Here is a 12,888-nt window from a genome sequence, read left to right as displayed (position 1 = left end):
GTGCTTTCAATTTGTTCAGTGTAACTTTCATGGCATTACTTCAAATTTACAACAGGGAGAAGTTCTTTTAAGAAATAGCAGTCAAATATGATTGCTACCTAAAATTTGGCTCTCATGTCTTAGCACAAAATAATAAGTTATACTTTGAAAATAATGCAATGAATATTTTTGTCTTTATAACACAAAGATAATTCTTCACTTCAAATGTAAAATATAGTTGAAATGATACCTACATTGCAGCCGTGGTAGCTAGAGACTTTCTTTAACATCCGTTTTTCTAGTTGTCTCAGAATATGAAAAAGGTATGAAGAAAGGATTGAAGCATCATGAGCTCTTAGACATTATCCTACTAGGATCCTGAATAAGATTAATAACCTGAAGAGTGTAAGTGCAAATCATGTTTAAGATCTTTCAGAAAGCATACAGCTTCTTTTTTTTTTTTTACTTTTCACAAATCTATTTCTAACCTTTTATTTATTCGTATTTTATTTTCGTAGCACCTCTTGATATCCAGTAGTTTTTAGTGGGGAAAAAAAACCAGACAAAACCATTAAATACAATAAAAAATGAAGTCTTTATTCTTTTGGCTCAACTGTAATGTGGTTTACTGTTCTTTATGGTAATAGCATTTTCCTGCATGCAGTTCACCGACACACAAGTCAATATTTTTGTAAAAGGAGGAGTCAACATCGAATTTTTGCTTGTGTAAGAAACACAAAATGTCCTGATGTGATCAATTATACAAGTTTGCTATTTAATTCCTGTGGAAAAAGAACATTGTGGATCCCATATTATATTTAGAACAGTTCTAGTGCAGCATGAATCAACAAGAATAAGAATAGTCTATGTAAACAAACACTGGTAAAGATTTCATGAATAAAAAGACTACCTTGAAACTTCTGATGCAGGCAGTGCTAGAATTTTAAACAAATCCTCCCCACCACATTTCAATTACAAGTTATATCTATTTGGAAGCAAGTGCATTTTGGACTCAGTTTGAAACTTATTTCACATTAAAATGTGTGCAAAAATACAGTACTAATAAAAAAGCAGAAACCTAAAGCTACCCCATTCTTTCCTTTGTTTCTTATTTTGTGAAGTTCTTGAATTAAAAAGTGCTATGGATAGAAAGTAACAAAAGTGACAGTAACATCAACCTGAAGATAATTCTCATTTCTTATTTTATGTACAAAACGCTGAAAAATAAAATAAAATGGTATTTTTTACAGTATTTATATTTTCTTAGAAAATTCTATCCATGTAGTTTTCAACAGATTAAGCAGTTTGCAACATATCCTGTACAGTCTGACTATGCACCGTACAGTAGTCACTTAAAATTTTAGAATGCAAAGCAAGAAGCTCTTAAATAGCTGCAAACTATTGCTTGATGTCATGAAAGAATGATGACCAATTGAACAATTTATTTCACTTAACCACTGAGATATGGCTTCCCATATTAGACTCTTAACAGTGGAAGGAGTAAAATTACAGCAGCAAAGGCAAGATAAACATGCATCAGTGATAGCTTCCAAACTATCTATAATGGTACAGAATACTTCTTATTAGCTGTTGAGAGCTTGCAAATTACACTTACTGTGGTACATATTTGATGCAATAAATATTGTGCACATGTCATTATTTGTTTGCTCAAACATGCACCACGGGATAAAATAACTATTTACATAGAGGGTTCTTTTTTAATCAACACATACAATGTCAACCTTGCTGAGAGCAGAAGATGGCTAAATGATACTGCAGGGTGAAGCAGAACAACTTCATAATCCTTATGTTTTGGAGGTTTTTGGTAAACTCAACTTCCCAATGTCAAGTAAACTGTTTTCTGCAGAAGAATACTTAAAAGTGGACTCTATGTCCCTCAGTAGAATTTTTACACAGAGTTTGTTCAACTATTGTTAAATGACTTATGAAAAAATAAAACATCTGTTCTATTATTGTAGACTCTATGGGACTTTACAGGCACATTAAGATTTGTCTGGATGAGATACTAGATGGATACTGTTATTAAGCACCTCAACATACAGAGCCACCCTGAAACATGGAAGTAGTCAGACTGCTGCTTTGTGTGACGTCATGTTTTCCCATGCATGAACTACAAGTGCAGCATGCCTTCATGCAAATCACTTCTGTCTGTACATTATAGAGAATCCGAGAGTAGAACACCTGGTCCTCATACCCCCTTCCCCAACATAAAACCCATTTACAAAAATAGTCACATATAATAGTAAACAACCTGTGAATTAAAAAATGATAAGTTCACCAACACTGATTTTTGTAAAAATATGGCAAATGTGACTGTTGAAATGCTAACAGTGGATACAATTTTTGTACTGTGTGTTTCATGTTAAACACAGAGATTCATAGGTTTGCACCTTTTTTTTTTAACTGGTCCCTACAGTCTGGTTGGCCATTTTATCATCTCTTCAGCAGTGTCAGCTGGTACTAAAAACAACAACCTCCTGTCAAGATGTTACCCTGTTTTACAGAGTTGCAGTTTGATGACGAGGGGTCACTGTCTTGCTATAGGCACTGACCTTATATATATATATATATATAATTATATATATATCTATATATGTAAAAACTGACAGTTTGGCATGTACCTCCTACAGGAGTCCTGTTGACACAAATACATACTTTTTCAGGCTGTAAACAGTTTATCACAAACAGCATTCTATGTTACTTTTTACTTTCCCTGCTGTCTTTACCTTTATCTTCTTTTTCTGACTTGTCTTTTTCATATTTATCCTTGTCTGGCTTTGTTACGCTGTCATAAGAAGGTGGGGAGGTTGTGGATGGGGTCATATCTGTTTTTTCTGGAGTAGAGTTCTCATTGAGTTTATCCATAATCATATCTTCTTTCATGGGCAGATCATCTTCCTCTTTACCTTTATCCTGACTAAATATACATGATACTTTTTTGACTTTTTGCCTTAAAAGGTGACGTCTGTAAGCACGCTGAATGATGACAGCAGACACCTCCTCCTGTTTTCGTTTCAATGTGGTTGTAATTGGTTCATAGGAGACTTTAGAAGGATTGGCTGCCATAAACCGATCTTCCATCTGTATTCTGAGGGCGTCCATCTCCCCACTTTCCCCCAATACACGCTTTGTGAAAGCAAACAAGATGTCAAGGCAGTGAATTCTGTCACCGCTCACCATGGGCAGATCCATTGCAATAAGCTGGACTTTGTTTGGTTTTGCTATGAGAAGAGGTGGATCTAATGAAGCTGCAAAATCTGATAATTTACTGAACTCTATGAATTGTGTTGCATCAGGATCAAACTTCTCCCAGACTTCATAGAACATCTCAAAGTCGTCCTCACTCAAGGGTTCAGCGCTTTCTTCAGTAGCAACACTGAAGTTCTCCAAAATCACAGCAATGTACATGTTCACCACTACCAGAAAGGATATGATAATGTAGCTGACAAAGAAGAAAATCCCAACAGAAGGGTTGCCACAGTCACCTTTCACAGAACTCCCTGGATGATCTTTATGGGGGTCACAGTCCGGCTCCCCACTGTTAAGGATCGGGGCGAGCAAACCATCCCAGCCCGCGGATGTGGTGATCTGAAACAGGCAGATCATGCTGTTGCCAAACGTTTCAAAGTTGAACATGTCATCAATCCCAACTTCCCTCTTGACATAGGCAAAGTTGGACATGCCAAATATGGCATAGATGAACATGACCAGGAAGAGCAGCAGCCCAATGTTGAACAAAGCAGGAAGAGACATCATCAGAGCAAAAAGCAGAGTGCGGATTCCCTTAGCGCCTTTAATGAGGCGCAGGATTCGACCGATTCTGGCAAGTCGGATGACTCTGAATAGTGTGGGGGATACGAAGTACTTCTCAATCATCTCAGCTAAGAACATACCTAGAAAAACAAGTTAAATCAGTAAAGAATATTATTACATTTTAAAACCACTGCTAAAGATATATTCTACAAGCATTGTAGAACTTTAAGAAGAGTAGGATATTTAAACAGATTTTTAGTAATTAGCCATTCAGTTGTTTTTACAAAACCTTTTGTTTGGTATACTTTTTTAGGAAAAACTAATAACTAGGGTATGTATATTAGTGAATGCTGAGATCAGAGGAATCCCCATTTGTTTAATTGTAACAAAAATAATCTCAGTTAATCTGAAGAAAGATCATATGCACAGCAGTATTAAAATGTCATGTAATCAAGTTAGGCTATTCAAAGAAAATATGTATATTTGAATAGAACTGCAACTTCTTAATCATACATAAAATAACATGAACACAAGTTTATTATTAATGACAGAGAAATTCTGAACAGAAACAAACTGATAAAAAGGTTTTCATAACTCACAGAAGAGCAGAAGAATTGAACACTATATTATGCGGCTCAAAGCAGAAAAATAGCTTTTTCGATACAAAAATAGCAAAACTGATTTGCATATTAAGGAGTACTTAAAAGTTAAAATAACACAATTTTTACTCAAGTTCTTTCAAGTTTTCTGCTCTAGAAAAAGCAATTAGTGAGTAATTATTTGTTGCCACATCTGCTTCAGCTCTGCTTCTGCAGTGCTCACTCCAGCTCAGGCACAAAGCCTCTCAGGGTAAAACAAAACCGAAGTAAGCAAAGGGTTTTACCCTGCTGTCTGGGGTGCATGCATGATACCCTAATAATAGTCTCAGGCAGATTTTGCTCTCAGATTTTGGATGGCTGGACTCTTTCACCTGCAACTGTCACTGTGAGTTTATATCAAAATTACCTTTCATGTATGCATAGGAATCTCTACTGAGTTCAGAATAAAGATCTAATTTCAACCAATAAAAAAGTAGGAATGTGTGAAACCTCTTGCTTAAAAACATTCTTACCATACTTTTCAGTTATCCTATGGATAAGATTTTCTAGTGATGAATTTAAACCAAAATATAAATAGATTTTACACGCCAAAAATATTGCAGTTTACACAGAATTAGACATTGCATAAAAATGCATTACTCTTACCTACTATGGAGAGAATGACAACCACAAAATCAAAAATATTCCAACCTATAGTAAAGTAGTAATGACGAAGTGAAATCAATTTCAGGACAAATTCTCCAGTGAAAAGTACGATAAACACCAGGTTAATCCAATATAAAATGTTTTCCATGTCTTCACTCTGATCATCTGTTTCTACCATCATTGTGACCATATTAAGGCAGATAAGTATCATGATACTGATATCAAATGCTTGTTTTGTTACAAAATCAAAGACCATGCCTTGGAATTTGTTCTGTTGTGGCAGAAGAAAGAGAAAAAAACGGTATTTCAGATTAATAAGTCTTTTCTAATATCACATTTTTTTTTAGCTTACAACTTATTTCAGCCTAAGGCATAATTGGAAAAATCCAATTTTTAAATAGATGTAAAAATAACAGAAAATATTTTTATTCTTACTGCTGGTCGAGGTATAGGCTTTTGTGGTTTCTTTGAACCCAATTTTTTCATTGCATTGTAGTATTTCTTCTGTTCTTCTGTCATAAAAATGTCTTGACCTCCAAAGTAAACCAAAGAGAAAAAAACTGGTTACAATCGTGTATCTTTATTGATTACTTATAAATAATACTAATAATCACTCTTGTTCACATTCTCATCTGTGGGAAAATTTAAGACAGACATAAAAATCCTCTTTTATAATCTTTATATTAAGTATTAAGCTACACAAAGTGTTAAGTTTGGCAGCTGGAACACTGATACCTTTTGAAACAGTGTTGACAAAACGCAAAGACTAAAGAGCATACAAATAAAGATAATACAATGTTTATTATCAAAGGTCAGAAATCTACACTGCTGAGCTCTGTGACATGAAGGTAGTATAGCAAAGAATTTTTAAAGCTACATTTTGCTATTTGAATGGTTAGCCTTTTTATGACTCAATTATAGGCTGCAGTCTCAAATCCAGATCTTTACAAAGATGACATTGAGTATTTCACTAGCCATGGAGAGTCATATACTGTCACTTGTCCATCAAACCCTCATCAAGCCAAACTGTAAGCTTTAATAATTTAATGTATTTACTATTCAGAGCTCTTAACTAATTTATCATTAAAAAAAACTTATGAATAAAATTGTCATCAGTGGACCAAAAATAAGGGTTTTTTTTTACTTTCTTTTCAGAATAACGAGGTACTTATCTTCTTTTTCTGCTGGTTGAAATTGTCTATGATGACACCAATAAAAAGGTTCAAGGTAAAAAATGATCCAAAGATGATAAAGATGACAAAGTAAAGATACATGTACAGGTTATCTTCATACTTAGGCTGATCCAAAACCTGCAAAAAAGGCATAGAAACTATGCATTAGTTTAACAGTGACCGCAAAATATCTGCTCGATTGAATTTAGGGCTCTATGATTGTGACCTTTGCTTCTTACGGTCAAGTTCTGACATATCCATTCCACTGATCTTCAATCCACAAGAAGTTACATTCTTGAAAAAAAGACTTTATTATCAAACTTGATATTTCATTTTTAAAATTGTAACTGGCCTGTATGAATGTAGAATAAATACTGAAAACACAATTGATTTAAACTAGCAAAGTTCCACCTGTCTGAGTGTACAGACAACCAGAAACACCAAGCTTTACATTTGCAGAATTTTCTGTAGATCTTGTGGGAGTCCCAGTTGTGGGCTTGTGGAGATTTCACTGCTATGGACACTTAGGAAACTGCACAGGATTATGGAAGAGAGGCATCCAGGCCATGTTTAGACTAAGCATATTTTCTTGGTACAGCTATGTAATGGCTCAATGCATAATGAGAGGAGGAAAAGGTATTTCATGGCAATGAAAAGGTATTTCATGGCAATAGGTAAGTCTGTTGTAGGATTGAGGAATTTTGATTCAACTGTACCATAGAGACCATGGAATCCTTTAGGACTGCTCCTCTGCTTTCCTCATTTCTTGTATTTTTCCCATAGTTTCCATTTTCTTTAACTACAAAGTTATAGTAACTCTCTGTTCTTTCATTTTTACTGTTATTTCTGAAAGCTGTGAAAATTGCATTCTCAAATCTTGGAGCTCATACAATCAAAACAAATGGAGTCAAGGGACTATACTTACATTACGAGAATCCACAGCTGCGTACATGATATCCATCCATCCTTTAAACGTAGCCTATAAAAAGAACACAGGTGTTTAGGTCACACTTTTCCTGGAAAATGGCTTGTCAGAAGAATTTTTTAGGAGCTGAAGACTGTCTTTAGTCCTCATCATAGAAACCAGCAGAGTGCAATGCTAATAGCTGACTCTTGCCTTCTATTGTATGTTTTATTCATGTACAAGAATTGCAAGCCAAGTCTAATATCTGACTACAGAGGACACAGCATCCATTAAGAACTTTTGTCTATTGTGAATAATATCTGATGTAAAAGGTATTTTCTTTGTGCATCAGCATTACAGGTTTACTTGATACAGATTCAATGCAGCTAAGGTGTATTAGGTTTGAATTACATTTTTTTTTCTCATAGTCAGTATAGCCTCTAGGCTTTGTGTTATTTCTGTAGAGTCACGGATTTATCCCACACTTCGTAATTCAAACCAGGAAGTGAGAGACAAAATTTCTAAATAATAAAAAAAAAAAAGTAAAAAACTTTTAACTGTTACAAGTAAACAACAGAGATGTAGAAAGAGAAATAGAAATTAAGGACTGGTGACTTACCACTTGGAGCAGAGAAAGGTAACCAAGGCCTACATTGTCAAAGTTAACCTTCACATTCTTCCACCGGGCAGTTTCATTGTTTTGTATGAGCTCCTCACATTGACTAAAGTTGTTGATTTGGCTGATATCAAATCTCTCATCAGTTGTAGTGTTAACACAGTAGTAAAACTTTCCAGCAAATAGATTTACTCCCATGATACTAAAGATCAGCCAGAATATAAGGCAAACAAGAAGCACATTCATAATAGATGGAATTGCTCCTAACAGGGCATTCACCACCACCTGGAGTACAAATGAAACCGAAGAGAGACACTGTAAGAACACAGGCACCAGTATCTTACAAATACTTCATCAGCCTTTCTCAAATGTAACATGCTATTGTAATTCTAATATCTGTGTTACACTTCTTTAATTGTTGAGAGTAGCAAGTCAGAAAAGCAGTATAGAGAAAAGATAAAATGTCAACATAATTTGAAGGAAAAAATACAAATAGTAGCAAATGGTAGCTTTAAAGAATGGGAATAATAAAAACCAACCAGTTAAACTGAAAAAAAAAAAGGAAGAAGTAGTATTTATCAGTGCTTTTTAGAATATTTACTTAATGTATGTCTGCAAAACCATAATAATTATAATCACTGATTGACTCAAACAAACCAAATTTTTTATATTACATGTTTACTGGATAAACAAATCGAAGTAAGTTCAAATCTATTACTGAGCAAATTTCTAATTGAAAGTAACTTTGAGTCTTTTTAAAAATAAAACCCAGTGATGTTCATTTGGATGTTTACATATAGAATCAGAAAAGTAGAAATGTTCAAACCAGGAAAGCTACTGAGTATCTGAACACACCAGAGATGTTAGTGTTCAGGCAAGTGGCAGATAAAACTTGAAAAAGAGACTTGATTTAATTCCCAACTGAATTCTGGGAAAAATCAGGCTTCAGGAAAGAAAAATGTGAAAATGAATTCATGTGTGATGATGAGCAATGATTAAAAACATGCCAGAATGAAAATAAAACACTATGGAAAATAAAAATTGGGAGAAAGTAGGTCCATTATGAACGAGAATTATTAATTGAATGATGGAATCAATGATGCTAAATAAGTTAATTCCTATTTTAAATCTCTCTGTAAATAACTCTAAGAATATAAAAATTTTTAAATATAGAGCACTGCTGCCAGCTTTGCCAAAACAACTGAACCAGATCCTTAAAATTTAGTGAAGTTTGCTTTTTTGTTGTTTGTTTTGTTGTTTTTTTTTTTTTTAATGCAGAACACTACCTATTACTTTGATGGGCTTGTTTATAATTCATTTAGTTTATATGATGTAGGTACTAGGGCAGATCCTCTAGCATAATAAACTACTTCTTTCTGTTTAAAATACAAATATGTAGTGAAGGTCTATGAACTATTTTGGCATTACAGTTATATCTGCAACTAACAGCATCCATAGAATCAATGAATTTTAAAATTAGTCATCCAGGTAGATCGGCTTTCATTCCTTGCCCTTTTACAGAACAGAAAATAAACCCTTTGAATGTTAGATAGGTGATGAACCACCATCACATATACTATAAAGTAGAATTGGGCTGAAGGAAAGGAGAAATTCCTGGTTTACTTTCAGGGCCCCGTTCCTGCCAAAACACTAGCTCTTGTGGGTGATACATTCTTTGGACAACATTTGAGAGACTATAGGACTTCAGTGAAATTGTTGTTCTATTAAATTTAGGAGCTGAATCAAATGAGGTTCCTTTCAATGTAAACTACTCCATGACTCTAGAAAAGTGCAGAATGGTGCATAAAGTCCAAACCTTCCATGCTTCTTTGTTTGTTTGTACATTTTTTCCACATATTTTAAATCAAATGTTTTAATAAGTGGTTATTTCTAGTAGGGAAATTTAAAACAAATCAGAACTGTTTCTTAATCATACTAAAAATCTCCTTAGCTATACCTGTTATAAATTAAAAAGCAAAAGTAATACAGAATTATATAAGTCAGCATCTGGGTAGAGAGGATTCCCTGACTGATGGATAAATCTCTTCTGACTATTTCAACAGTGCTGTCTTATGTTGACAAGCTTGTACATAGCATTGTAAACCACATGACCATGGAAGGCCATAAGGCATTGTCTGACCTATGCAAATGAACAGTCTAATAACAATGCTGAATTAGTTCAAATTGGAAAATCATGAACACACTTATTCTTAAAGCAAGCTTGACCGGAATAATAAATGAAAAAAATAATTTTTTTCCCAATTTGGGAATAATTTCCAAATATATTAGGCTTTTTTTAATTGAAAGTTATCTCAATTCTTCTACTTAAAAAATATTCTTAAATATTCTTAAATGTAATAATATCATCCATCAGGAATGATTCTTGAGATATAAAGGGATAGTTAATGAAGTGAAAATATTTGTCCTTGAGCTTTCAGTCTCAGTACACCCAAGAGTTCTGTTCCTCTTTCTGCTGCAGCTGCAGGTCCAGTCATGTTCTTTCTTTAATTGCTGGATTTCTACAGCTGACCTACTTTCTCTGGTTTTAGTCTGAGTCCTGAAGCTATAGAGAACCAGTTTGTGATATGAATCATCAGAAGAAACTCTAAACATATGGTTGAGCATCACTGAAAACACTGATCCAGACACCTTCCAGCTTCCACTGGTTGTAAGGGTGTGAGAAAAGGGGCTAGGCCTGACAGCAGATGAAAGTAGAGGAAGCATAAGAAAGTCATCAAACCCTTTGTTTTCTGGTTGAAAGAAAAAGGTATTATGTGCCTAGCACCATATAGCAGTGAGTGATACTGCTTGGGACAGAGCAGGGACAGATTAATTATATTCCCACCAGCTATTTTAATGAAGTACCAAGTGCAAATTAAAGTATACCTTTCCTAGCAATAACATTGGTAGGAAGATGCAAGAAAAAAAAAATCACGTTTTTCATAGGGGCAATTTTTTTTTATTAATTACTAGTTTGGGCAGGCACAAGTCCTAATCCTAGAGAATAGTACAGTGAGTTTAAATTTTTATATGTATTGAAAAGGATTTCCTGCTTGTATATGGGAAGTATAATGCTCAATGGAAGCAAATTTAAGTGTCTATGCAAATATATGCATGGTACTGTATTGTCATATTTTCAGTTCATACATGATAAACACCAATGGAATGATTATGTTATGAACAGGCATGTGAATTTCCATGAATCAGACCTTAAAATGTTCTCATACTAATCTCTTCATCAACTTGAGCTACTGTATCTTTAAAGACACTAAATTTGGAATTAATTACTTTAAATAAGGCAAAATTCATTACACCCATAGGAAAATTTCAGTGGTTAATTGCCTAACTAATGAAACTACAGGTCACATTTCTAGTCTTAAGAAATATAACTTCATCCACTACTTTTTATTGGTTTTTTGCTAAACTCATAAATCTCCTCCTCATCTGGGTATTGTACAAAGAGATACAGTTGGCAGAGCAGGATCAAAGCCATAGGTAAAGTTTACACCAACATGGAAGTCATGGGATTGACAATTACCCATAAACCTTCATGACAAGGTTATTGGTTTTTCCCTTGCAATAAAAAATTGCCACTTAAGCAATTTACTGTGCATATAAAATTTGAAATATTTTTATTTTGTTGTTTCTGTTTTGCTAATCTTTGTCACAAAAGAACCCCAACCCAACAGTTAACGTGGTTTTAGTGAGATAATACTGATGCTTTGGACAGGCCTTACCTCTGATATAAACATCCCAATTTTCAAATTTGCTTTAGTAAAGGTCCAGAAATTTGTTGGAGACAAGGAAATGCTATTTCCTGTTTGAATTTATAACATTTTATCAAAGTCCATTTCCTTTTTGGTTGAAGTCTCTTCTCTTACTCTCCACACACAGAGAGCGTGACATTTTCTTCAGAAGCTCACCAATTTGTAGTTGACTTACAAATTAGCTAATCAGCTTATCACCTGGGGTGCCAAAGAATAGTGATCACAGGAGGGAGCTCACACAGGGATCCCTTTTAATTATGGCAGTAGGGTTCCAGTTCTGGTGCATCTGCTGATGCCCACTATGGCAGTATGTCCAAGAGAGACAGATGGACCCTGAAAGTGTAAGCCAGACATCTTCCTGTGGCTAGAAATATCTGCCATATCTGGTTGTTCACTACTACCCCTAAGAGAAACATTTCTAGAGCTTTCGAGTCATAGCAGAGTACATCAGGTCTTTGTCCATTTCAGTGCACCAAAGAAGTGATCTATGCTCATCACTTCGACTTTGCACTGAGACAGACGGAATGTGCCCTGAGGGTCTCAGCTGTGGTAGCTGATACGGTGATAATGAGCAGCTGGGGACAGTAACTTCTCAAATATACCAGCAAAAATCTAACATGTTTTCAGGCTGCTTAGTGCTCTATAGATTATAATCAACATTTTACAATCAATATGGAAAGCAGTAAGCAACCAGAAATCACAAAACCAGCTTGATCTTTGATATGCTAGAAAAGTTTTCTTAAATAGAATGCAGTAGTTCTAATATGAAAGAGAGGTGTTTTAATAGTGCCAATTTACTTATTAACGTACAAAGTAATTACAGAACTTTTAGTTCTAAAAGACGTTCCCAATTTATATACACAGAACACTATATTAAAAGATATAGACTATGTATGATAGTCTAAACTGGTACAAAATACACATGTGCATGCATACATGGGTGTATGTGCACACACTTTTAAGAGGAAGTATTGGAGATTTTTTAAACTGTTCTGACTATAGCAGTATGTAATTGTATAGGATAAATTCAGTAACACTGCATAGATCCATGCAGTTGATAAATCCTTGGGCCCTCCATGAAAATATGAAAAATGGTGAAAGGCCAAGGAGCCTCATTAAGTGTAACAGTATGTGCAATAACACATGAATTCATATAAGCAGATGAAGCCTTTTGCTTATATGTTAGTGATAAATGTGAAATATATAGGATGGTAGGATAGCATTTCTGCATGGATTGGCCGTTGATTATTCTGCATGCATTGTTTCTGTGGATGCATGCATTATTTCAGATTCTTTCATGTTGTCTTACCCTCATCCCTTCAAATCGCGACAAGGCTCTTAGAGGTCTCAAAGCTCTTAGTGTCCTAAGGGACTTAATCGCACCAAGTTCTGAGTAGCCCAAGGCATTAGCTGTTAAGCTAACCAAAGAGAC

The 12,888-nt window shown here is 34.6% G+C and overlaps 1 protein-coding gene across 5 annotated transcripts in view; it reads right to left on the bottom strand.

Moving 5' to 3' along the window:
* Positions 1-555: 555 nt before the first annotated feature.
* Positions 556-12,888, bottom strand: part of SCN2A (sodium voltage-gated channel alpha subunit 2) — a 76,381-nt gene continuing 64,048 nt past the window's right edge. For all 5 annotated transcript variants that reach the window (XM_042040776.1, XM_042040779.1, XM_042040775.1 and 2 more), the window contains exons 21-27: positions 12,766-12,888; positions 7,693-7,974; positions 7,095-7,148; positions 6,170-6,307; positions 5,433-5,537; positions 4,998-5,268; positions 556-3,893 (exon numbers count right to left, since the gene is read on the bottom strand). In XM_042040776.1, the coding sequence (XP_041896710.1) occupies positions 2,698-3,893; positions 4,998-5,268; positions 5,433-5,537; positions 6,170-6,307; positions 7,095-7,148; positions 7,693-7,974; positions 12,766-12,888 (2,169 nt within the window). In that variant the 3' untranslated portion in view covers positions 556-2,697. The remainder of the gene's footprint in view (positions 3,894-4,997; positions 5,269-5,432; positions 5,538-6,169; positions 6,308-7,094; positions 7,149-7,692; positions 7,975-12,765) is intronic.

Source organism: Corvus kubaryi, unplaced genomic scaffold, assembly GCF_017639235.1.
Source record: "Corvus kubaryi isolate FWS band 111438036 unplaced genomic scaffold, C.kubaryi_AGA036_p1.0 37396, whole genome shotgun sequence".
NCBI lineage: Eukaryota > Metazoa > Chordata > Aves > Passeriformes > Corvidae > Corvus > Corvus kubaryi.
This window is presented reverse-complemented; position numbering and strand designations above follow the sequence as displayed.